The 22,645-nt window shown below is 38.8% G+C and overlaps 1 protein-coding gene across 6 annotated transcripts; it reads right to left on the bottom strand.

The window, feature by feature from the left end:
- Nucleotides 1–2,501: 2,501 nt before the first annotated feature.
- LOC127766537 (uncharacterized protein At4g17910) lies at nt 2,502–20,915 on the bottom strand. Of its 6 annotated transcripts, none has more exons than XM_052291605.1 (17): nt 20,654–20,915; nt 20,505–20,568; nt 20,394–20,427; nt 19,816–19,946; nt 19,526–19,599; nt 19,307–19,385; nt 19,111–19,200; nt 18,780–18,853; nt 17,850–17,937; nt 17,474–17,600; nt 17,286–17,390; nt 16,685–16,808; nt 16,552–16,603; nt 15,328–15,372; nt 14,659–14,757; nt 14,436–14,512; nt 2,502–2,765 (listed from the first exon to the last, which is right to left on the bottom strand). In XM_052291605.1, exons 1-17 carry the CDS (start codon nt 20,695–20,697, stop codon nt 2,732–2,734), a joined length of 1,341 nt encoding a protein of 446 aa, XP_052147565.1. In that variant the 5' UTR covers nt 20,698–20,915; the 3' UTR covers nt 2,502–2,731. The 6 variants fall into 6 exon arrangements, 5 of the variants coding, with proteins under 5 accessions (XP_052147565.1, XP_052147562.1, XP_052147564.1 ...); XM_052291602.1 differs by lacking the exon at nt 2,502–2,765 and adding an exon at nt 5,728–6,225; XM_052291604.1 differs by lacking the exon at nt 2,502–2,765 and adding an exon at nt 6,242–8,585.
- Between the last annotated feature and the right edge of the window lie 1,730 nt (nt 20,916–22,645).

Genomic DNA, 22,645 nt, shown 5'->3' with positions numbered 1-22,645 from the left:
GAGACAGAGAGAGAGGGAGAAAAATGCGAAAGTGCCTGTAGCCTAGTGGTTATAAGATCGTTAGTAGTACTTTTGGGAGTGAATTTTCCAGGATTTAACGGCTTTGTGCTTTCAATGGTTAGCGACGTACGTACTCGTCTACAGCGAAGCGTCTGGGGTGATTTCGTCAATCTCCTGGATTTGCTAGCCCGGTCTTCGAAGATGCTCAATAGGGTAAGGTTTGCGTGCGTGTGTTTATAGGGGTGAGTGTGTTTATAGGGGTGAGTGTGCGTGCCTTGTAAGGGTCTGTGTTGTACTGTGCAATTAAAAAAAAACAGGGAGAATGCCCAAGCAAGCATGTGTGTGTATGTACATATAGCCTAGAGCTGACTGGCTGGATCGTCATAATTGTTTCAACAGTGGTATCCATATTAGATTTAGTTTTTGTATGGTGACCCTGAATTATTTATTTAGGAGAATGGATTTTAAACTATCCACGTGTTGTCTCTTTATTTCTTGTATGACATTCAAATAGTTATGAATTTTTTTTTAAAAAAGAGAGAAGATAGATTAATTAATACATGATCGATTACACTGCATTTTACAAAGATATAAGTTAAAATTCGACATCCATAAGTTGTAGAAAGAATAAATTAAACTTTAGCTTAGTTAACATATATTTACATGCAAATTTGTTTTTAATGTTGTAGAAGTAATATTTAAAACTTGCATGTGTACGGAGCAATATATCACATATTATCTATTTTATCGAAAGATTTTAATTTTTTGCACAACCCTTTATATGACTTGTAAGGAACTGGCGAATATATTCGCATCAGTTTAGAATCGTTTCAGATTATTTAGATTTAAAGTAACAGTAACTACTCTCTATGTTCATAAATACTTATCGCCGATTTAATGAGTAAATTTCACAAAGCTACATCAGATTTAAGATTTATGAGTAAATTTTACAAAAATTATGGATACTTTGACCAAATTATTATAAAACTACGTATTTAAGATGATGTATCACAAAATTATAGGTATATAATAAATTTATTACAAAACTATATCTTTAAAGCTAAATATCTAAAACTACAGATGATATAATAAAATTATGATAAAATTATAGATTTTAGAGTTTAAAGTTTTAATATTATGTTTGAGTTATAAATATTCAAATTTTATGATTAATTAACTTGACGTTAGACTTGTAGTTTTATGATAACTTTATTATTACATATGTAGTAGTTTTGTGATATATATCATTTTAAATCTATACTTTTATACTTCTATGAGGTAATGTCAATTAATAATACTTAAAATTGTGTTACCTTTCAAACGTAAAATCACTTCATTAAAATTAGATTCTTTCGAGTCAAAATCGTAACTTTGGATTCTTCCTTAATTAATCAAAGTCCAGAAAGAGATTTTAAGGCAACGGTACGTGAACGGTGTGAATGGTGACGGACGGACGGATGCGGTGTTAAGTTGATGATAGTATCGCCGCGTGCGTGCATTTATATTATAAAATATTGTATAATGACGTACCTATAGTAATTTATTAAACTTCAATGTGGTACAACAATATCGGTCAATACCTTTAATGCTATATATGAGCCAAATACAAATGGACTAGGAAATATAATTGACAAATTTAACATAGTACTTATAATATTATTATTAGATAATGGAATTCATTCCGGCCTTTGCTTTAAAGAAGCTAAAACCAATTATTATAAAGATTATAGCTCAAAAGACTATAAATCTTGATTAAAAAACAAAGAAAACTATTTAGACTACAACCTAAAGACCAGGATGAGCCAATGGCTTATAAGTTGTACGTATAGTCTTTGTCTTCCTAAGCTATGAAGCAGAATATCCAAAAACAATTACTGATCATTACCGATTGAAACGCGCATATCATCGATGTCAACATAGCGAAAGATAATGTCGGAGAGCAACTAAGATGTAAAACAATCCTACGCAGTTGTGAATCTAGAAAATCGATTCGTTGGTGTCATAACGTGTCTATCAGTGTCATAGTATACTAATTATACTTAGATCATAGTATAATAACACATGGATAAGCAGTTTTGCTATAGGTTTTGCCGAAAGCCGTCGGTGTCACCTGACACTGGCCCTATTACTGTAGCTCCGCCTCTGATCCTACGCTCAAATCTTACCACCAGCCTAACCATCGAAAACGGCAACAGGGATGTACACTGCACCAACGGGCAGGGGTGAAAACAGTACGGAAACGGACGGAAACAACTTTTATCGTTTTCATTTTCATATTTTTTCCGGAATCGGAAACCCCGGAAACGAAAACGGAAATGAATACTATCGAAACCGAAAACGGAGCGAAAACGAACCGGCGCGGATACGGTAACGAAAATTTATTGGAATACAAAAACCCCTCAAACTGAGCTTCAAACTTTTGTCAAGTCCAATTCTCAACTCTCAACAGTCAACAATTCATCATAAAACACAATTATATGAAATCGTCTCAACAGCAAAATATATTCCTATGTAACTTCATATAATTTGCATAACAAATATTTAAAAAAATTACAGCAAAAACCATGGTACAAGGTATACAATATACACTATTATTCAGTGCTATACTGCTAATCTGCTATGAGCTATCACTCCATCATCAGTACATCAGTCATTCATCATTCATCAGTCATCACAGAACAGCAACACACATCAGTCCATCAGTACAGTACTTAGCTCAATCACAAAACAGCTACTTGCATTTGATGATTCGATCCATCGTAAATCTGCAGCACAAAAGAAATCAAATCGATTTAGGCTCGTCGGCTCGTCGCTAGGCTGCTGGCTGCTGCCGCTAGGCTGCTGGCTGCTGCGACTGCTGAGGCGAGGCATCGTCGGCTCGTCGTTGTGGCTGTGGCGTCGTCGTCAGTGGTGGTAGCGGCGGCGAAACAGTGGGATGGCGCCGCGGCTGCGAGACAGCGCCGCGAAACGGCGGGACAGCGCCGCAAGATAGCGGCGGTATGAGACGGCGAAGACGGTGGGGGCAAGGTCGCGAGGAGCCGAGGACGGCAGAGAAGCGGTGGCGCGGGCGCCGAGCGGTGGGTGCTGGCGGTGCGCGGAGCGCGATGCTCCGCCGCCGGCTCGCGGTCTCGCGAAGTCGTGTGCCTGTCTCTCTCCTCTCTAGGGTTAGCCACTATTTGGATTGGGCTGGAAGCTTAGGGATGAGTTATAGACTATTGATTCTATGGGCCTTTTTATCTTCGGAAATTCCGACAAATTTTCCGGAATTTTTCTGACCGATTCCGAGTTCCGACGGAAACTGCTATTATCATATTCGATTCCGTTTCCGAGAAAATATTCCTGTTTTCGATTCCGTTTCCGAGAAATTCCGAAAAAATTATGACCGGCTGATTCCGTTTCCGAAAACAGGCCCGGAATCCGGAAAGTTTCCGTTTCGTTTTCACCCCTACCAACGGGGACCTCTAACACGACGCCTCTAAGAAGGTCGTGGCATCTATGGTGTCGTCATCGCTATTATGGGCAAACCTGAAGTATCTACTCAAAAGCATGAAGATGAGCTAGGGTATTGCGACATCGCCTTCGGGAAGGTGTGTGGAGTCCACAGGCATCATCGATGTTGAACACTGCTGTCAACCTACATCGCCACCTAAGCCATGCGTCCCCTCCATCGCCACTACAACCAGCACCGATAGGCAGCCTCTGGCTTGGTGGTCCGCGGCTGCCTTCGACTCTCGGCCAAATCCAGCTGGCCCTCCAACTAGAAGTGGCCACAGCCGCACCTGTCATCGACACCTATGACATGGATCTAAGGACAAGCATACTTCGGGACTTTCGCTAGAGGTAAGTGCATGATGATGTCGTGGCACCGCGCCACCACCACAGTCATTCCTATCGTGCAACAACAGATAGCTCCAGCTATGAGGATGCCGTAACCGCACCGCAAGGGCCACCGCCACGTTGCATACGCCGTGCAACGCTGCAACCTGGAGCTCGCCCTTCACCCCGCCGCAACGGTCAGCCACATCGCGATAGCTGCCGTCGTGATGAATCCGACATCCGTCACTGGAAACCTTGCCGCCGCCTTCCTTGCTACTACGTTGGCGGTGAACTTGAGCGTTGGCGAGGCGGATGGGAGAAGGAGGATGAGCCGGAGGGAAGAGGGAGCTCACCAAAGGGCCTTGTCTGTCGCCCTCACCTGCTCCGCTTGCCGTCGTCGCTGTCGTTGCTCGACTGCGTCTCCTCTTCTCCGTTAGAGCAGTACGCGGGAGGGAAAAGGAGGGGGCTCACTGGAGGTCCGTCACAATCGCTAGAGACTCGTCGCTCACTGTTGGCGTAGAGAAAGAATGAGAGGAGGGGAGGGGAGAGGAAGGGAGGGTAAGAAATGGATAAGGTGAGAGAGAAGGGAATAGAATGGATAAGGTGAGAGAAAGGGGCACACGACTTAATCAATCAGCGTGCGTGCATTAGAACCCCTCATATTTTGGAGCGAAGGGAGTACTAAACACTTAAGGGTGTTGGACTACGACTGATAAGAAAAAAACGAAGCAACCAAAAATAATTTATGAATAAAACCTTTATATTTGCATTACTAGCTATTGAAAGCCAAAGCTAGAAAATAGATTAAGATAAAAAGAACCTAATAAACTATAAAATTAAATTAATTTAAAAATTTAAATTTGGATTATAATAAAAGAAAATGTGTAGGCGCATGCGTTCCTTGCGCCAGAGATGGCTGACTTGTTCAATCAGATTGGGCGGCAAGTGGTCAATCGAAGCCCTAAATGCAGCAAGAGAGAAAGAAATTAAAAGCTAGCTAAGCTAATCTTCCTCCTGATCACAATCCTACCAACCAGTCTGAAGAAGAAAAAAGAGGACCGAGTCAGCTGCATGCTTTGCTAGCAGCCGATGAGCTCTCCCCATCCACGTACACCATTCAATGCGGTGTATGCCATCACAGATCTGACATCCATCAATTTGGCTCGAGAAATATATGTGCAGGATATTGAAGATTAGCCCATCATGCAAAAGAACCGGCTCACGAACCCACTTATTTTATAATATAAATAGATGGATAACCCGGTATATAGGTTTTTAGATTGGTCCATTTATCCCTTACATCAAATCAAAGAGAATTATCATGCAGCTAGGTATTGTCTGCGGTAAGCCGGTAATTACCAATGACATATAAGTCTTTCATATATTTTTTAAGGGGAGTGCTTTATTAATTAGGAAATAGCAGCACAGTCTTAGCTCACAGCCAATTTTACAAAATCATGGAAAAAAAATCTCCACACTGCACTAGCCTCATTCCTACAAGCAAACTGAGAAAATAAATGAGCTACTCAGTACTCACTACTAACCGCTTATACTTATCCTTAATTATGGTTTATTAGTAGAACCAATAAATAGTTTATGAATAAAATTTTTATATACATATTTTTAACGATTTAAAATAAAATACTGTAAAATAAACTACGATGAAAAATATCATAAAGTCACCTTCAAAATTAAATTTTAGAATTGAAATTTTAGCTTAATTGTAAGCATAAATGAAAAGAGGTAGTTGATCATATGTTCTAATATTATAATACTCACTCTGTTTCTAAATATTTGACATCGTTGATTTTTTATTACATATTTGACCGTTCGTCTTATTCAAAAACTTTTGTGAAATATGTAAAACTATATGTATACGTATAAGTATATTTAACAACGAATTAAATGATAGGAAAAGAATTAAAAATTACTTAAATTTTTTAAATAAGACGAACGGTCAAATATATTTAAAAAAGTTAACGGCGTCAAATATTTAGAAACGGAGGGAGTATATAAGTGTCATTGATAACTAGTGACACGACAGTAAGTGGTTGTACACGTACATTTTCCTAGGCTGAAAAAAAAAAAGAAGCAGCCTTGTAGTTGTACTTGTTCATCGTCCTAGCAATTAAATATGCAGTGCAAGTGTGCAACTAGATGTCCTGAACAGCACACTAACACAACCATCAATAATTAATATAGACAAGCAGGAGCATGCACCGGTAATCACTATTATGAGACGAGAAACAGTAGAAAAATACAAAAGAGTTAATCAAGGCCCTATTTAGAATGGTGAAAAACGTTCTGTTGATCTTAATCTACACGGAGAAAATGGACTGATTTATGTGCAATTCAGCATTTTTAATCAAATCGCTGAGAAACCAAATCGGTTCAAACAAATCGGCTAACCTGCAATAACAAAGCAATGTTTTCAGGAAGCTCTAGATCACTATCATTTCAATTAGTAGTAGGGACAACCGTAAAAATTATTCATCAATTATTAATTGTTAGACAATAATGGCAGTAATAGACTAACAACAGTGGCATGAAGTACAAGATAGTAATTATATTGAGGCTTATTCTTGCATGCGTTTGAGAAACAGCCAAGAAGAAGACCATTCAATTTCTTCCCGGATATATTCCAGTTACGCCGAAACGGTAAGCAGAAATAAAAGCATGACCGACATTTAATCATATAAGCTGTGGCCAGCTTCAATTCCTAATCTCGCCAAGAGTTACGTATGTAATTTATCAATCATGACCGACAATTAATCATATAAAAAATGTATTAAAACGTGTCACAAACTAAGCTAGTAGCTACTAGCTGTAGCTATAATTAATGACATGCAAATTAAAGAATCCAAAGCTATATATATAGTTGTTGTCTTGTTTACATTCCTTCAAATTTAAGCCAAATTAAAGGCATCACGAATATGAAGATATATCGAGCGTTCCGCGTTGTTTGGAATTAAATTTGAAAATATACTGTTGTTGACTCGTTTTTTTCTCACAAATATTCGGAATGTAAATTTATTAGCATAAATATATCGTCGATCTCGCACAACAGTTCCGCGAAAGTGACGTGGATGTGACGACGCAAACGGTCTCGCACAATGACAGCGCGAGACCGCAGGATGTCACGTGGTGGTAGCGTGAGACCGCACGGTCTCGCACGATGAAACTGTGACACTGAACGGCGAAATCGAGGATGTGTGTGGTGGCGGCGTCAGACCACGCGGTCTCGCACGGCCAAACCGCGAGACCGAGCAATCTCGCTCACCCAATGAGCGATAGCAACTGTTGAAAATTGTTAGTTACTTCCTCCGTTTCATAATATAAGTCATTCTAGTATTTTTCATATTCATATTAATGTTAATGAATTTAGATAGATATATATGTCTAGATTCTTTAACACTAATATAATATAGGAAATACTAGAATAACTTACATTGCGAAATGGAGAGAGTAGTGATTGATTATCCTAATTAGCAATTAATTAATATTAATTAATCGCTAATTAGGATAATTAATAGTTAATTAGAGTAATTAATCACTAATTAAGCAGCACTCATGGACAAGACGTTCGGTCTCGCTGATTCCTTGTGCGAGACCGTTCGCTCTCGCTGTTTTATCTCGCGATACCACGCGGTCTCGCACGACACAGCGTGCATCGTCACGCTCTCGTCACTTTCGCACAACGATTGTGCAAGATCGACGGTATTTTTGCTAAAAAATTTACATCATGAATATTTCTAAGAAAAAAACGAATCACAGTATATTTTTAAATTTAATTTCGTTGTTTGCGTGACTGGCTTCCTTCTTACTATTAATTGACGCGTCTGATCCTTGCAGTTGTAGCCTAAATGCCTAATAACTACCGGCAAAACGATGGACTTGTCCTACGTACAGTTGCCGAGGATTCAATGCATCCAAATACCCAATATTTGCATTGGCATGGCCAAAATATTCGAGATATATATATACAAGACCATATTTACATTAGAAAATATGGCACTTTCTCGGATTCAAAAATATAAGTGATGGGTATGAATATACTTATATTTTGATTTATAGCAATAAATGCTTATATTTTAAAATGAAGTGACGAGCTAAAGAACCCAGAGAAAAAGAATTGTAATTAAAATCATTTTTCAACTAATCTTCATCAACATTGTAAGCCCAGTTATCACTGCAAATACTATAGCAAGGGGTTTTAAATGATCCAACAAGTTTTTAGCATGCAAAATTTGAGGGCTGAATCTAAAATAGTGTGGATTAAAATTTTATGTATTTTTAATCTAAAAATATGGAAGGGCTAGGTAGAATTGTGAAAGAACCCATGCATTGGTCTTTACCCATTAGTTACCACCGCTAATTATAGTTCTTTAATTTTTTTTCTATCTGAATATTAAGGGGTTGTTTAGTTGTCAGCCACACTTTACTATGAATGTTTTATCAATAAAAATAAGGTGATCAAATTTTTAGCCATACCATTAATTATAGCAAGTATAAGAAAATATTGGCATACTTTGGTGAAACGGAGGACCGTCCTTTGATTAATTAATTGCCTGGCCAATTTAGGACTTGAGAAGGAGAGATATTAGATGATAATTAGGCCGTGCTTAGCTCTATCGTACTTTTGCCACCATGTACTATCAGCTCCCATTGTCACGTAACCCTTGTCCCTTGGCCATTATATTTCATTCTCTTAATTAGAGATGCACCATTGGTGGGTTGACAGAGTTGTGGGTGCATGCATGACGCAAACCCTATAAAAGGGTAAATCTCATGTACATCAATATTCCATAAATATATAGATGTGTGTAACCTTACTTGATGCACAGACTAAAACTTATATTATTAATTATTGTTAAATAATTAAAGAGTCGGTGCAGAGGTCGGCATTTACAGGCCCGTCCATAGACACATGCAAGATGAGCGACCGTACATGGCCTCCAAAAATTTAGGCCCCCCAGAAGTACATGTTTTAATCCATACCCATACGTTCTGATGTGTTTAGGATTTCTGCACTCCTTTTTTTTTATTATTTTCTATCTTTCTGCTCCGTTATATTAGACTAGAACGAGATCTTTTCGTCGGCTCCGGTAAATATTCGATGACGATATCATAGTTATCTTAAAGAAATGTACATCATGATGTGAACCTGCATTCCAAGCAATAAGGATTCCATTTTTGCACCTATTAGTCAGCAAAACTGAATTGGTGCAATGATTTTTTTTTTCTACTTCATCAGATCGCCATTACATAAGTAGGTGAATGTTCTTTGGTATAGCAGTTGTCGCCACGGTATCCTATCTTACTATAAATAAAGTTATCTCCCACTAACTACTTAAACTTAACATGCAAAGATGCCCATCATCATCCACTAACAAGATGACACATCATCATCCACTAATTAACAAGATGCCCACATTTAAACATCATGCAAACATGCTATATCTTTATAGTTTTTATAATTTAAGAGCTTTTCAAATACAAACATGTTAAATTATCATCCAATATAATTCACATAATGTTTCAATGTATATCTTTATTATGTTTTATAATATCCTATATACTTATATAGTTCATCCTCACTTAGTTAGTGCTTAAATAATTAATCTATGGTCCAAATTATCTTTCTCTTTTTTTTCCTCTAATTAAGTCGTATCACATCAATTGTTTTTAGCCTTTAGATGATTAATCTACTGTCCAAACTATCTCTCTACTTTTCTTTTTCCATAAAGTCATACCACCTTACTTTTTACGTTTGAATCACCATTCTACAATTCAAGTTTAAATTATCATAAACCACGTTAATTTACTTAACTTTACACTTTATTTTTTTTATCATACTAAATTCCCGCAACAATACGCGGGGTTTCACCAAGTACATAAAGTCTTGTTCCCCAAGATTTTTGAGGACGGCTCTGGGAAATTATATGTACTTTTAACTAAAAGGGAAACAAAATAAAGATGGCGTAAATTGATATTACACCGGGAATCAGTAAAATAGCAAATATTTGACTTAAGTTGACCTAATTACAGGGAGATTAATATTTGGTCATAGTCTCATAGAAATCACCGTCCAGATACAGATAGCGACCCCACCTATTATTATTATTTTGAGAGGGACGATCTAAAAGAATCGAGTTTATATATCATGTTTATTTATTCTTAGCTGTAGCAGGTTAAAATTATGACATCGATCGAGTTTAAAAATCTTAAGACAGCAATTGCAGAAAGTAACAATCAAGGGAGGTGCCATTTTCATACTGATTTGATGGTTAAACCCTATCGTGACAGGCGAGAACTGGAGAGCAGTATGTGATACTGAATGTGAAATTCTGACAATAATGCCAAATTAATGTAACAATGAGCTCTTCACATGTTGTATTCAATTCGGTCAGCTGATCTGTAATAGTCTTTTTCAACGTCAAAACTCAAAAGTAAACGGCAGTTTTAATAAGATTGACCAGTTGCGATCTGTTTAGAACGTTAGGAGGCTTTCAAATGGGATAGAACATAGAGAAACTCGAGCAGAAAATAGGCAGAATTGATGACAAGATGGACCAATTGGTTTAGCAACTTGGGTACATTTCAAGAAAACTTGCTGACCAATTTGTTGCCAAAACCTTATGAAGTAAGAGTATTTAAGTAAGTACTCCCTTTATCCTATATTCCCTTTATCCTAAAATATAGGGCCTATTCAGATTGTAACCAAAATAAACCTTACCATGTTTTGGCAATGCTAAAATTTTACCAAGATGGCAATATTATCAAAATTTTGGCAGGATTTTTTTATGTATTGACTAAATTTGTGAACAAACTAGACGTAGATATTTTTTTGGTAACTTTAAAAAAAAATGATATGGTTGAAAATGGCATCAAATTGAACAGGCTCATAAACATTTATAATTATATATCTAACATGTTTCCATATTCATAGCTAAAAATTGTTATATTTTGATACGGAAGTAGTAGTAATACATAAGTATGTACTTGTGAAATTTGTGAACTGACAAACTTTCATGGTTTTCTGTCGATATGAAAACTTTGCTCTCCATTCATCGGTTGGCCAAGGTTGACTGTTGATTACTCCCTCCATTTTTTAATAGATGACGCCGTTGACTTTTTCTCACATGTTTGACCATTTGTCTTATTCAAAAAATTTACGTAATTATAATTTATTTTGTTATGAGTTGTTTTATCACTCATAATACTTTGTGTGATTTATATCTTATACATTTGCTTAAAATTTTTGAATAAGACGAATGGTCAAACATCTGAGAAAAAGTCAACGATGTCATCTATTAAAAAACGGAGGTAGTACATGACAAAACGCGACCAAAAATAATTTGTAGGTAAAGCTCTTATATGCATGTACTTGATGACTTAAAATCCAATGCTGAAAACAAAACTATATTGAATACCCTAAAGTTAACTCCAAAATTAAGTTTTATAATTTAATTTTTGGTAGCTGCTAATTTTTTTCAGGGCAAACGATGAGGCTAGAAAACAGCTGCTACCGAAGCCTATTGGATATATAGACTTACAAATCGACAAAATTCAGCCTGATTATTACGTGTTTATGGGTCAAAATTCGCTCTTCCAAAAACTGTTGTGTGCCTAAAATTTGTCCTGGCCTGTTTATGTTTGTTCCGCTCCTAATTCCGCCTTACCAAAATCACATATAGGCCTAATTTGTCCTGGCCTGTTTAAGATCACCCAGGGCCTAAAAACTGTTTGAGCCCTTTTATTGTAACTGGTGGGCCAAACATTTGAGATAATAAGGTAGTGGGCCAAGTATTTAGTTTCAGTCCATTAAACGGGTATCGTGGGCTAATTACAGCCCATTAACGATGGCAGGAGGGTAGTTCCAGCCTGTTTATTCGGAAGGAAAAAGTCCACTTTGACTCCCTTAAAAGTCACCCGAATCTAATCCGTGACCCTCAACCGTAAAACCGGATATGATGACTCCCCGAACTATTCAAACTAGTGCAATTTGACTCCCTCAACGGTTTTGGATGGCGGTTTTGCTGACGTGATGCTGACATGGCGGTGTTGACCCGGTCTTCATCCCACGTGACGCTTATGTGGCATTACAATTAAAAATATTTTGTGGGACCCGTCTGTCATTTACACACAAAATATATTGTGGGACCCACATGTCATCCTTTCTCTCTCCAACCCTTATTCCTCCCCCCTCTCCCTCCCTTCTCTCTCTTTTCTCCTGCAGCCGCACCCGCTGAACATGCCGGTGCAGTTGAACCCGTGTGCCACCTCGCCGGTGCCGAACACCACGATGAGCCCGATGAACCCTTCGTCCAGCCGTTCCTTGACGCAGTAGTCGATGGCCTCCTGCAGCCCGGCGCCCCTGTACTTCATCACGGCGGCGACGTCGCGCACCAGCGTGGAGCGTATGATGGCCTTGCCGATGCGCCCGGTCATCTTGTTCATCAGCCCACCCATGGACATGGCCGCCGCGGTGTGGCCGTTTGAGTGCACCACTGCGCAACCCACCGTCTCCGGCGCGGGATACGGCAGTCAAACTGCTTGTACCAATTAATCACAGGATGTCACGGTTAGATGTTAGCAATTTTCATAGGCGAATTGGTAACATGAGTCAATGCGCTGATCGACGAACCAAGATGCTGTTAGCCTCCTTGGCGAGCTTCAGCATGCCGACGTTGTCCTCGGTGATGAAGTAGCTATTGTCTACGACCTGAAGACCTTGCAAACAGTGACCACAAAGAATAAAATCAGACCAGTCCACGACCTCAAGATCTGCAGGACTCGGGTGGACCACGCTGGTAGGACGGATTCGTCCTGCAGCTGCTGGTCCTGCCAAAATTCGACTGGATTCCATGGCGGCTGCGCCTTGCTACCCCACACCGGCGCTGCACTTGCATCTGCTAGGCAACGTTGTGCACATGCATGTTCTCCGGGCAGAAAGAAACAGAGGCGGCACCCCCTGCCGGCGCAGACCGAGAGGCACGGCTGGGGCCGGCGGCGTCTCAGGCTTCGCCGTCTGCATTAGCCCTCTCGTTCGTCCCAGCCTGGTGCAGCACCATCGTGGGGGAGGCCACCGGCCGAACGCCCCCGCCTTCTCCGGTGAGCTGAGGCCGTCGCCGCCGAAGCCGCCGCTCGACCCGCTCAAGTTCCTTCCTCCGCGCCGGCCCTCACCCTGCCGCCGCCGCCACTCCAGATTCCGCACCGAATCTGGAGGAAGAGAAACATACAGAGAAGGGAGAGAGGGAGGGGGGAAGGATGATAGATAGAGGATGACATGTGGGCCTCACAATTTTTTTTCATTTGAATGACGAATGAAGCCCATATAATTTTTTATTTTAATGCCATATAAGTGCCACATCAACAACACAGATCAGGTCAACATCACCACGTCAACGCCACGTCAGCAAAACCGCCATCCAGAACCACTGAGGGAGTCAAATTGCACTAGTTTGAATAGTTCGGGGAGTCATCCTATCCGGTTTTACGGTTGAGGGTCACGGATTAGATTCGGGTCATTTTTAAGGGAGTCAAAGTGAACTTATTCCTATTCGGGATGTGTCTGATTCTGGCCCAATTGAAGCTGGCCCTATTTTCGGCTTATTAATTTCTAAATAGTTTCTAAAAAAAACTAACAATTTTGCTATATATTTGTCGACAAATTTTCTTCCAAAAATTTGACAGATACAATTACAGTACAATCGTAGTGTAATTACACTGTAACTTGCGTATAATTACACTAGCTATAATGTAACTTGTATGTAACTTTCAAAAATCTCTCCATAACATGTTTATTTCGGTAAAATGAGGCTGTGGGAACAAATCCTTTCACACATGTGTGTGCTGTGATTTTCTTTCTTCCTCACCAGAACAAATCTTGTAATAGATCTAACGATTCAAAATTACGTGAAACTTACATACAAGTTACACGGTAGTTATATGCAAGTTACAGTGTAATTACATACAAGTTACAGTGTAATTACACTATGATTGTACTATAATTACATCTGTCAAATTCAAATTTTTAGGAGAAAATTTGTCGACAAATGTATAGATGGTCTCAAAACTAATTATTTGAGAAATGAGTGGTGATTAAGTTTTATAAGTTTTTGTGCTAAACATCAAAAAATATCGGAATGAGTACCATTTATCTGTTGGATTCCTCTGAAAGAAATTAAGGTTGGGTCGTTGAATGCTAAGCAGGTAGTTTTGTCAAATTCTTGAGTACTGCTTAATTAATGGAACAATGAGCTGTTCATAGATCGTAATTTAGCCAACATATCTGTGATATATGTCTTCTTAAAGTACACGGCACGATAACCTATTGGCTTAGCTATTGCAGCTTCTCAGAACGTTGAAGGTTTCATATGGGACGGAACTAGAGCAATCATCTAGATCTAGGTCTAAGATACAGAAAACAGGCAGAATAGATGACAGGAAAGACTAATTGGTTTAACAATTGGCTTTATTCCAAGAAAGCTTGCTGAGAAAGTAATTAATATGCATACATCGTATTAGATAACTCTTGAATTCACCAAAATTTCATCCTAATACCGCAAAACTGAGCTAAAGCAGCAATCATGCATAGAGTAAAGGAGTATACTAACAAAATCATGAAGGCGGTGCCGGAAGAGGCAGAGAGTGTGTCAACTGAGAGATTTACTACACCAGTTAGGATGTTTGCCTGTAAGATGAAGTTAAATGTTACTCCATACAGACTTACCAAAAATAAGTTCCAAATATACTAGAAACTCAAATTGAGGATCTATTAGTTGGAACATTTCTGTTTTGGGAAAATTATTTTCTAAAATTGTGACCAAACTGTCTTACCAGAAGGAATGAACCAAGCATATTTTGATTGAATGCATCTTCAAGAACCAGGTTCTTTTCATATGAAATAAACCCAGCTAGTGTGAGAACAGATATAACCTGTTTTTAAAATAGTCACCGCCATCAGTGAAATCTGGACAGAAAATTTTAACATGGCTATATCTAGCAAAGATACAATCAGAAAACTCTAACAGGCTATATGGTTGCTAAACCATAAGTAACAGAATTATGTCAGTCAAATTCGTGAACCTCGCCAAATTTCATGGTTCTGACAATACATAAAATGTAGCCCCCAATCATCAAAGAATGAAACCGGCTAGTGAAACAATGAATACAACAGACTAAGAAATTTTCAACCATATTCTATTCATTAGACTGAGTTAAATTATTTCATTCTCATTTGATAATATTAAAGCATGCAGACAAAATAAGATGCACAGTGTAGGTTAACTCCGATGCACAATCAGTTTAAGATTTCAAGTGCATAGTTTTATTTATATCCTTGACTCATGTAATACTACTGTACTAGTGTGTTACTATTAACCATTGCTGGAAATAGTACAAGTAACTAATTCTCCCAATGGTAGAGAGGCTAATTGAGAAATATGGATACCTAAATCTGGCCATGTATGCAAATTAAATAAAATCAAGAAAGGCGAAGAACAATACCTGAAAATTCTGTCCAAATACAAGCATAACATAAGCAAAGTTGCACTGCAAAATGAAATGTACAAGTTAAATTCAAATCTAAGGACGGATTAAGTTGGGAGTTGATGGTACTAATCCTATCTTACTATAAAGTTATCCCCCACTAACTCCTTAAGCTTAACATGCAAAGATGCCACATCATCATCCACTAACACGATGCCACATCATCATCCACTAATTAACAAGATGCCACATCATCATCCACTAACAATCATCACATTTAAACATCATGCAAACATGCTATATCTTTATAGTTTTTATAATTTAAGAGCTTTTCAAATACAAACATGTTAAATTATCATCCAACATAATTCACATAATGTTTCAATGTAGTACATCATATGCATTACTATCTAAGTAACGGTATGTTTTCCCTTTCATTTTTTTTGAAAGGAACCACATTTGTACACAGGTGTCAAGGCTTCTAGGATCAAGTTATATTGAATATATAAGGGGAACAAACAACCTGGACAAGGCCAGAATTTGTTAAAAAGAATGTTTGAAATGTATCGGAACCAATATTTTGACAAGAGATTTCCTCAGCCTTAAATAACCACATCTACCTCCGTCCCAAAATGTAGTTATTTCTAGCACAGTAACTTGTTCCAAAATGAAGCTATTTCTTCACCTACCCTCTCCTCTCAACCAATCACAACCATTCTTTTCACTTACTTTCTCTTCTCCACCAATCACAACACTCCAATCATCTCTACCTACTTTCTTAATATCGGTGCCTACCTCAAAAAGGCCTATATTTTGGGACGAAGGAAGTATTATGTTAGATTTGGTTGGTGCTACCAAATTTTTGTAGCTGCTCCCAGATAATGGAGGCAAACAAAACAACAGGAAATTTCCGTTGGAACTACCCATATTTAGTTTGGTTCACCAGTATGAACCAATGAACCAAAGAGGTCAGGTATTTGCCTCAGGGTCAGCAAAGTAATCGGATCAGGAACTATGCACTTTAGATGCGGTTAATTTTCTAAGCTATGCTGGTCCATTTCATCACAGCATACTCTTTAACTATCATAACAAGGGTACTCAGTTCAATAGAATAAAACTCTGCTCAATATACTATAAACTACTATTAAAATGCACAACTATCTGGTTTCTTATATTTGTCAATCTAATGCTAGTCTAGATTTTTTGTTTCTTAAGAAAGCATGTAATCAATTAATATCCTACCATTCGTCGAGAAACTCTTTCAACATAGCTGTCAAGAATGATTGCCATAATCCTGTAACATGGAATGGGAGGAATTGTTAAAAATGAAGAAAGGTTATAACTGGGAATAATGCATGAAAAAATTGTTTCTTACCAAAAAGATGCAGCAAGAACCCAAACTTTTACCACTTGACTGCTCCTACTCTTGCCTTTTGAACTATTGTCAAAGAATAGATTGTAACCCAAGGAAACACCAATCAGGTACATACCCCAGTAACCTGTTAAAAGGGATGAATCAATCAGATTGCATCACATCACCACAACTTTTTCAAAAAAGAATCAGGTGCATGCAAATTTATGACATTCGGGTATAAAAAGGATCAAAAAGTTACATGCAATCAGCATATAAAGGTCAGCAAGGCAATACAAAAGATGTATATAATAAGCATGGATATTAAGAAATCCATAAGTGAATAGAAACAAAGAAAAAGGGCTAGAAATATGCTGTGCAGACACCTTCATGTATGCCTGAATTATCCACCAACAAGTTGGAGGCTGATTATTTATTGGCACCTTAAGCAAAGAAATAACAGATAAATAACAGACTGACATCAAAACTTTTCATGACAAATAGCATTGGAAAATTTTGTGAACTCAAGTTGATGTGAGTAGTACAATTGGGTTGTTTAAGTGTTACATTAGAGGTGAGTGTTCCTGGTAATACGAAAGAGGTTTTGTTGCATTAGTATACTTACCAAATATGCTATAAACACCTTCCTTATTCTGACTGATGATACCACCGTTTCTTTCATTAGAAATGAGATACTCATTCAACCCAAAAGAGAGCCACGTTTGGAATCCTGAAAACAAATGAAATATCTGGTACATGAAAAGGAGGCTGTAGCACATTTGAAAATAAACTATTCAAATGAATCTTTAGTACCTGTAAGCACAAGCAGACCAGCTAATCCACAATACTTAGGATGGATCCTGATAACGGACGTAAGGATCGAAATTGCTGCAAGGGTGAAAAAGAAGTTCCAGTGCACGCCATATTCTCCTACATGAACCTAGAAAATGAGAAATAGAATATGCATCTTTAGGAAGACAGCAGTACATTTTTGTTTTGTGCTGTACATATACGGTATCTAGAACAAGTCAACAAGAGAAAATAATCACATGGTAATTGAAAATGCTGGATAAGGAAAGCAAAGTTTGAGGATTGTGCATAATTACGAAGTAAATTTAATGTCAATGCATATGGCAAATTGTGGCGAAGGCATAATTTAGGTAATTGACATGGTTATGAATAAAAATACCTGATAATCAACACCTGATGTCGATATGAGACGAGCGAAACCAAGAAATATTAGAGGGCTTATAGACATCAGTGCTTTATTCCAGGTCCTAAGGACACACATGAAGTTGCATTTTAAGACACAGCATACTAGTGACTATTTGCAGACCTCTCAATCAGAATATACTCTTACTATCCAGAGAAAATTCAAATATTCAAACAATGATGTCTGCGAAAGTCAAACATTAAAATAGAGTCTAAATAAGGTTTTAGTGATTATATTAGACAAAGGTGGGATGAATTGTCAACATGTCACTTTCTCAGGATGGTTTATTATTTGGAGAGAGAAATAAATGGGAAGGATTTAAAAAAGATATCGTCCTACAATAAAACAGAGCAAGTGCAGAAATTTGATGGATAATAAAGCTTTTGTGGGTGAAAAGTGATCAAGTCAATCTTAGCTTCAACTTGATGTTATTACTTTTCTGACTTGTCTCCAGATATACAAATATAAGAATTGTGGAGATCAGCATAATTTATCTTCAGTGTGCCAATTCTGAACTAACTCAGCAGACCAAGCTAATTTTTTTATAGATAGCTCGAACTGGTGAAGTTGACTCGCTTTGTACCTGTACCTTCTAGGTTTCTAAACTAGAAGTTCCTACTTTCAATAGATAAAGCCAGCGGAATAAATATATGTTCTTTATATCATTTATATAACATGTGATATATCTAAACCATGATACTCCTTTTTACCTACAGTTCCTAACAAACAACAATCTCTAACCTGCCTAATATTATAACCAAAGAAGAGTAAGATTATCTGTCGTAAGACATGGAATCTACTTTCTCCGCCTATATTTGGCCAACTTCAGAACTGAAAGTCACTGTGATGAAAACCAAAACCCTAGATTTCTTAGCCATATGAGATCATATGTAGTTAAGGACTTACATTGCAGTAAAGTTTCGTGCTTGTCTAGATACCAGTGCATTAGCCACTACAAAAGACCCTACTCCGAGATCCATCTGTTGGACAATGAGGCAGATACCTTAGTATCATGTCATTGAATGGGGAAGAAAACACAGAAACTTTTTAAGTTTCAAACATGATGGGAAACACAAATAATCCAAATCACAAGCATGCAGAATAGGTAACAGAGTGGATGCACAATTTGCAGCCAGTGTCTACTTTTGCAAAAACAAGTTCATGATTCATTAAAAATGCTTTGAGACAGTAAAGAACTAAAATACAACCAATGAAAAAGATGAAAGATACAACTTACGATGCCACAACCATATGTTTCAGCCTTGGCATAACGTCTAGGGAAGATTTTGAAGTCCACTGCTAATATGCACAGGCATGTCACTAGAACCTTCAAAACACCCCATCACCATTAACTTCAATAGTTCTGTTGGATATATAGTACTGAGAAGTAATTAAATGAGTAGTATTTTTCCAATTAATCAACTTTTACATACCACAGATACTCTGTATGATGATATATCTGCTCGGAGCAAAGGCAGCTCATTTGGTCCAGCTTTGAGATGAGATCGAGACCTTAGAATATAGGGAATGCATTAGTTTCTAATCAGCATGGATTTTGTTGCATAAAGGAAATAGGGTGGTCGACTAGAATTGTAATAGAAATTAGAGAGAATGTGGCAAGAAAAACAGGTGTAAGAACTCAGATATGGTACCTCTTAAACATGGTGAGGATAGATATCAGCATTACAAGAGAAAGTGCACAAGCACAAGCCCATTCAGCTAAAACCTGTAACAAACCAAGGAATAATCAAAAGATTGCTATTTAACTTTTTTTCTCTAAGAAGTGTTAAACCTCACTATAACATTTGCAATAAGCAAATAACAATAGTTGGTTAAAAGTTTATGCATTGTGTTCCAATGCTTGGTTCTCTACATATTTTATGATTTCTATAGTTGAACACTGCTACAATGTAATCTCCAAGTCCTATGAAAGAATACTTACTGTGAAAATCAGAAGAACTGGCAATACAATACTGAGGTAATCTATAGCCAGTGTAGAGAAGTAATGCACAAAACCTTTATGACCAGGAAGGGCATCATCATTTTTCTTCAATGAATTCTTCCTAGTATTATCTAAAACAAGACAAAAATAAGGGAAGAAGCAATCACTTTCCATATCTACTCTGAACAGTAAAAGAAGCTCGTGTTATTGATCAATGATGTTAAAATTCGAAAATCCATGAACATAACATCCATAACATCAGATGGGGGCACCACAGCATAATCAAAAACTGGAGTAGAACATGGTAAAATTTCACATAATCGAGTTAAATTTATCAAAACTACATGCTGAGATTACGCAAAAAATTCAACCTGTCAACTTTCTGGTTCAATCTCGCAATGGCATATCTGAACCAAATGCTAAATGTGCAAGAATGCAGCATACTGGTAATCTTATACCACACTTCTAAATGATATCAACAACTCGCTCGTCTATTTCTTGTACAAATCGATCAGCTAAACAATCGCACTAATAGATCAAACGGGTCAAAAATTCCACAAAATCTGTAGCGAACTGACCTCCGCAGCTCCATTTCCTCAGAACGACCACAGCCTGCACAACCCAAAAAAAAAGGGGTCAAACCACAGCACCAACTAACCTACTTCAGCGGGGGTAACTAAGCAACTCACCGGAACCACGGTGGAGAGCGCGGCGATCTCCAGCAGGGAAGACCCCGTCAAGTTGCTGACGAACCTGCGCGAGGCGAAGAGGACGGTTCTTAGGAGGCGTACCAGCGAGAGGTTTTCAGGGGGGGTTTGGGGGACATTTTGGGACTCACTGCTCCTTGAGGAGCTTGTGCGCGTTGATGGGCTCGTCGTCCATTGGTGGCGCCTGCTCGAGGGGCGGTGGTCGCCTCGCGGCGGCGGCGGCGGAGTGGAGGAGAGGGGAAGCAGCGCAACTGCGCCGGGGGAGAGGGAGAGGGGGGGGAGGTGGGAGGATCTGAACTGAACTGGATCGCGCGCGACGGCGGAAAAGAAGGCGAGAAGCCGAGAAGAGAAACCGAAGGAGGAGAAGGTGTGGCGCACGGGCCAAGCCGGAGCAGAAAGGAAGAAAAATGGCACTCTCAAAATATAAAAAGTAAATTGTAATAGTTGTTCTAATGAGGTTTTATCTAGATCTACAAACTTGTAGAATGTGCATCGATATTCTTAAAATTGGTTTATTGCCATGTGAATGATGATGTGACACTTTTTAATTTTTTCCCTTTTTTTTTCTTCTTTCTTCCTCTCTCCGGTAAGCAGCGACACTGACGACCACGACAGGCAATGGTGATAGCGATGGCAAGTCAAAGGAATCATTAAAGAGGCCGCCACCACTGGTATTATCGGTGCCCGCTGCCTCCAATGGTGGCGCCGCTTGCTGGAGGGAGGACTAAGGAGAAAAAAAGAAGGAAGAGAGTAGATAATAAAAAGAGTAAATTTCACTTTGACCATGTATATTTATCAGATTGGCGCATTGGACCAAGGCTAAGCGTATGTTTTCACTTAACACCACATTTCTTTACCATACTTTACAGGTTGGACCAGGGTTTAGCATCTGGACCATCAGGATAGCTTCGGGCTAGTCCATGTGAAGCGTTTGCTTGTATGGAACCTCTTCGCTTCTCTGTGTCAACCCCTCCATGTCCACTAAAGCCGCATCGTGAGCTCGGCCTCGGCACGTAGACACCGGCTGTTATCGACGTCTCTTCAGACTCTTCAAAGGCCTCATCATATTCGGCGGGGCGCGTCTTCCGACCATGTTGTTGGCGTTAGAGCCAAGGGCCATTCTGGTGGACATCGATGCCATCACATACAATGGCATCCGGACTCCGAAGGGCAGAAGCTGTGGAACCGCCCGGATCGCTACTTGGCTTGGTGGAGGCAGTCTATATATGCTATATTAGTCTGTTATTCGGATTTGGGATGTATCATAGAGAAAAATCAAAACAATGTTAAAGTCTGCAACTCAAGTGTGTTTTGGGGCTTGCAGGATTTTATTCCTGTGTACCTTGTGAGTAATCAATTTGTGTTCCTTACTCCTGAGTTCAATTGGTATAACATAACTTTAAAAAGAAAGTTTGGTTCTTAATTAATGCCAAATGGAATAGTTGGGCCCTTATTGCTTCACATAATCTGGAAGCCAATATTTAGGTCTGATATGATTTCAAAATCTATTGACCTAATCATGTTAGCAAAAATTTTTCAACTTCTAAGTGGATCAGGGGTCATATGCATGAACAGAACACCACGGCATCAGCGATTCGGCGTGGAAGTCGTGGCCCATGGCCCCAACATTGGTTACGCTCCTGTACAGGATGACGTTGGGATCCACCTTGCCGATGATCACCAGTCGACAGAGATGCCCTTGGTTAAGGGGCGGAAGCTGTAGCCTGTAGGCGGCAGCGCTGTCGAGGAGATCTCACGCCGTCGCTGCTCCCCACCAAGCGTCGACGCATACACACGCCTGGACTCGCCCCCTTCACACAAACAAGCGCTTCACGTGGACTGGGCCGAGGAGGCTTTCCTGGTGGCCCAAGGGATAAGCCCTGGTCCAACCTACAAAGCATGGTAAAGAAAGATGTTGTTAAGCGAAAATATAAGTTTATCCCTGGTCCAATGTGCCAATCAGGTAAATATATATGACCCAAAGTAAAATTTACTCTAATAAAAATATACCATGTAAGTTCACGTGGCATGCCACATATGCAAGATCATTGTCAAACAAGACTGTGAATCGAAGTGATACAATAAATCAAGTTTAGAGTCATCGATACGCGTTTGCAAATTTG

The sequence above is a fragment of the Oryza glaberrima genome, chromosome 3 (assembly GCF_000147395.1).
Source record: "Oryza glaberrima chromosome 3, OglaRS2, whole genome shotgun sequence".
In the NCBI taxonomy this organism is placed as follows: Eukaryota; Viridiplantae; Streptophyta; class Magnoliopsida; order Poales; family Poaceae; genus Oryza; species Oryza glaberrima.
The sequence above is the reverse complement of the archived record's forward strand: the minus strand, read 5'-3'. Positions and strand labels throughout refer to the sequence as shown.

Excerpts from the sequence above, each read along its gene's own strand:
- LOC127766537 (XM_052291602.1), bottom strand. The coding sequence starts at position 20,697 with ATGGACGACGAGCCCATCAACGCGCACAAGCTCCTCAAGGAGCA. Across the intron at positions 16,604-16,684 it reads GTTCTTGCTGCATCTTTTTG|GATTATGGCAATCATTCTTG; the intron begins GTAAGAAACAAT and ends TCCATGTTACAG. Across the intron at positions 14,513-14,658 it reads TGCTTGGTTCATTCCTTCTG|GCAAACATCCTAACTGGTGT; the intron begins GTAAGACAGTTT and ends TTCATCTTACAG.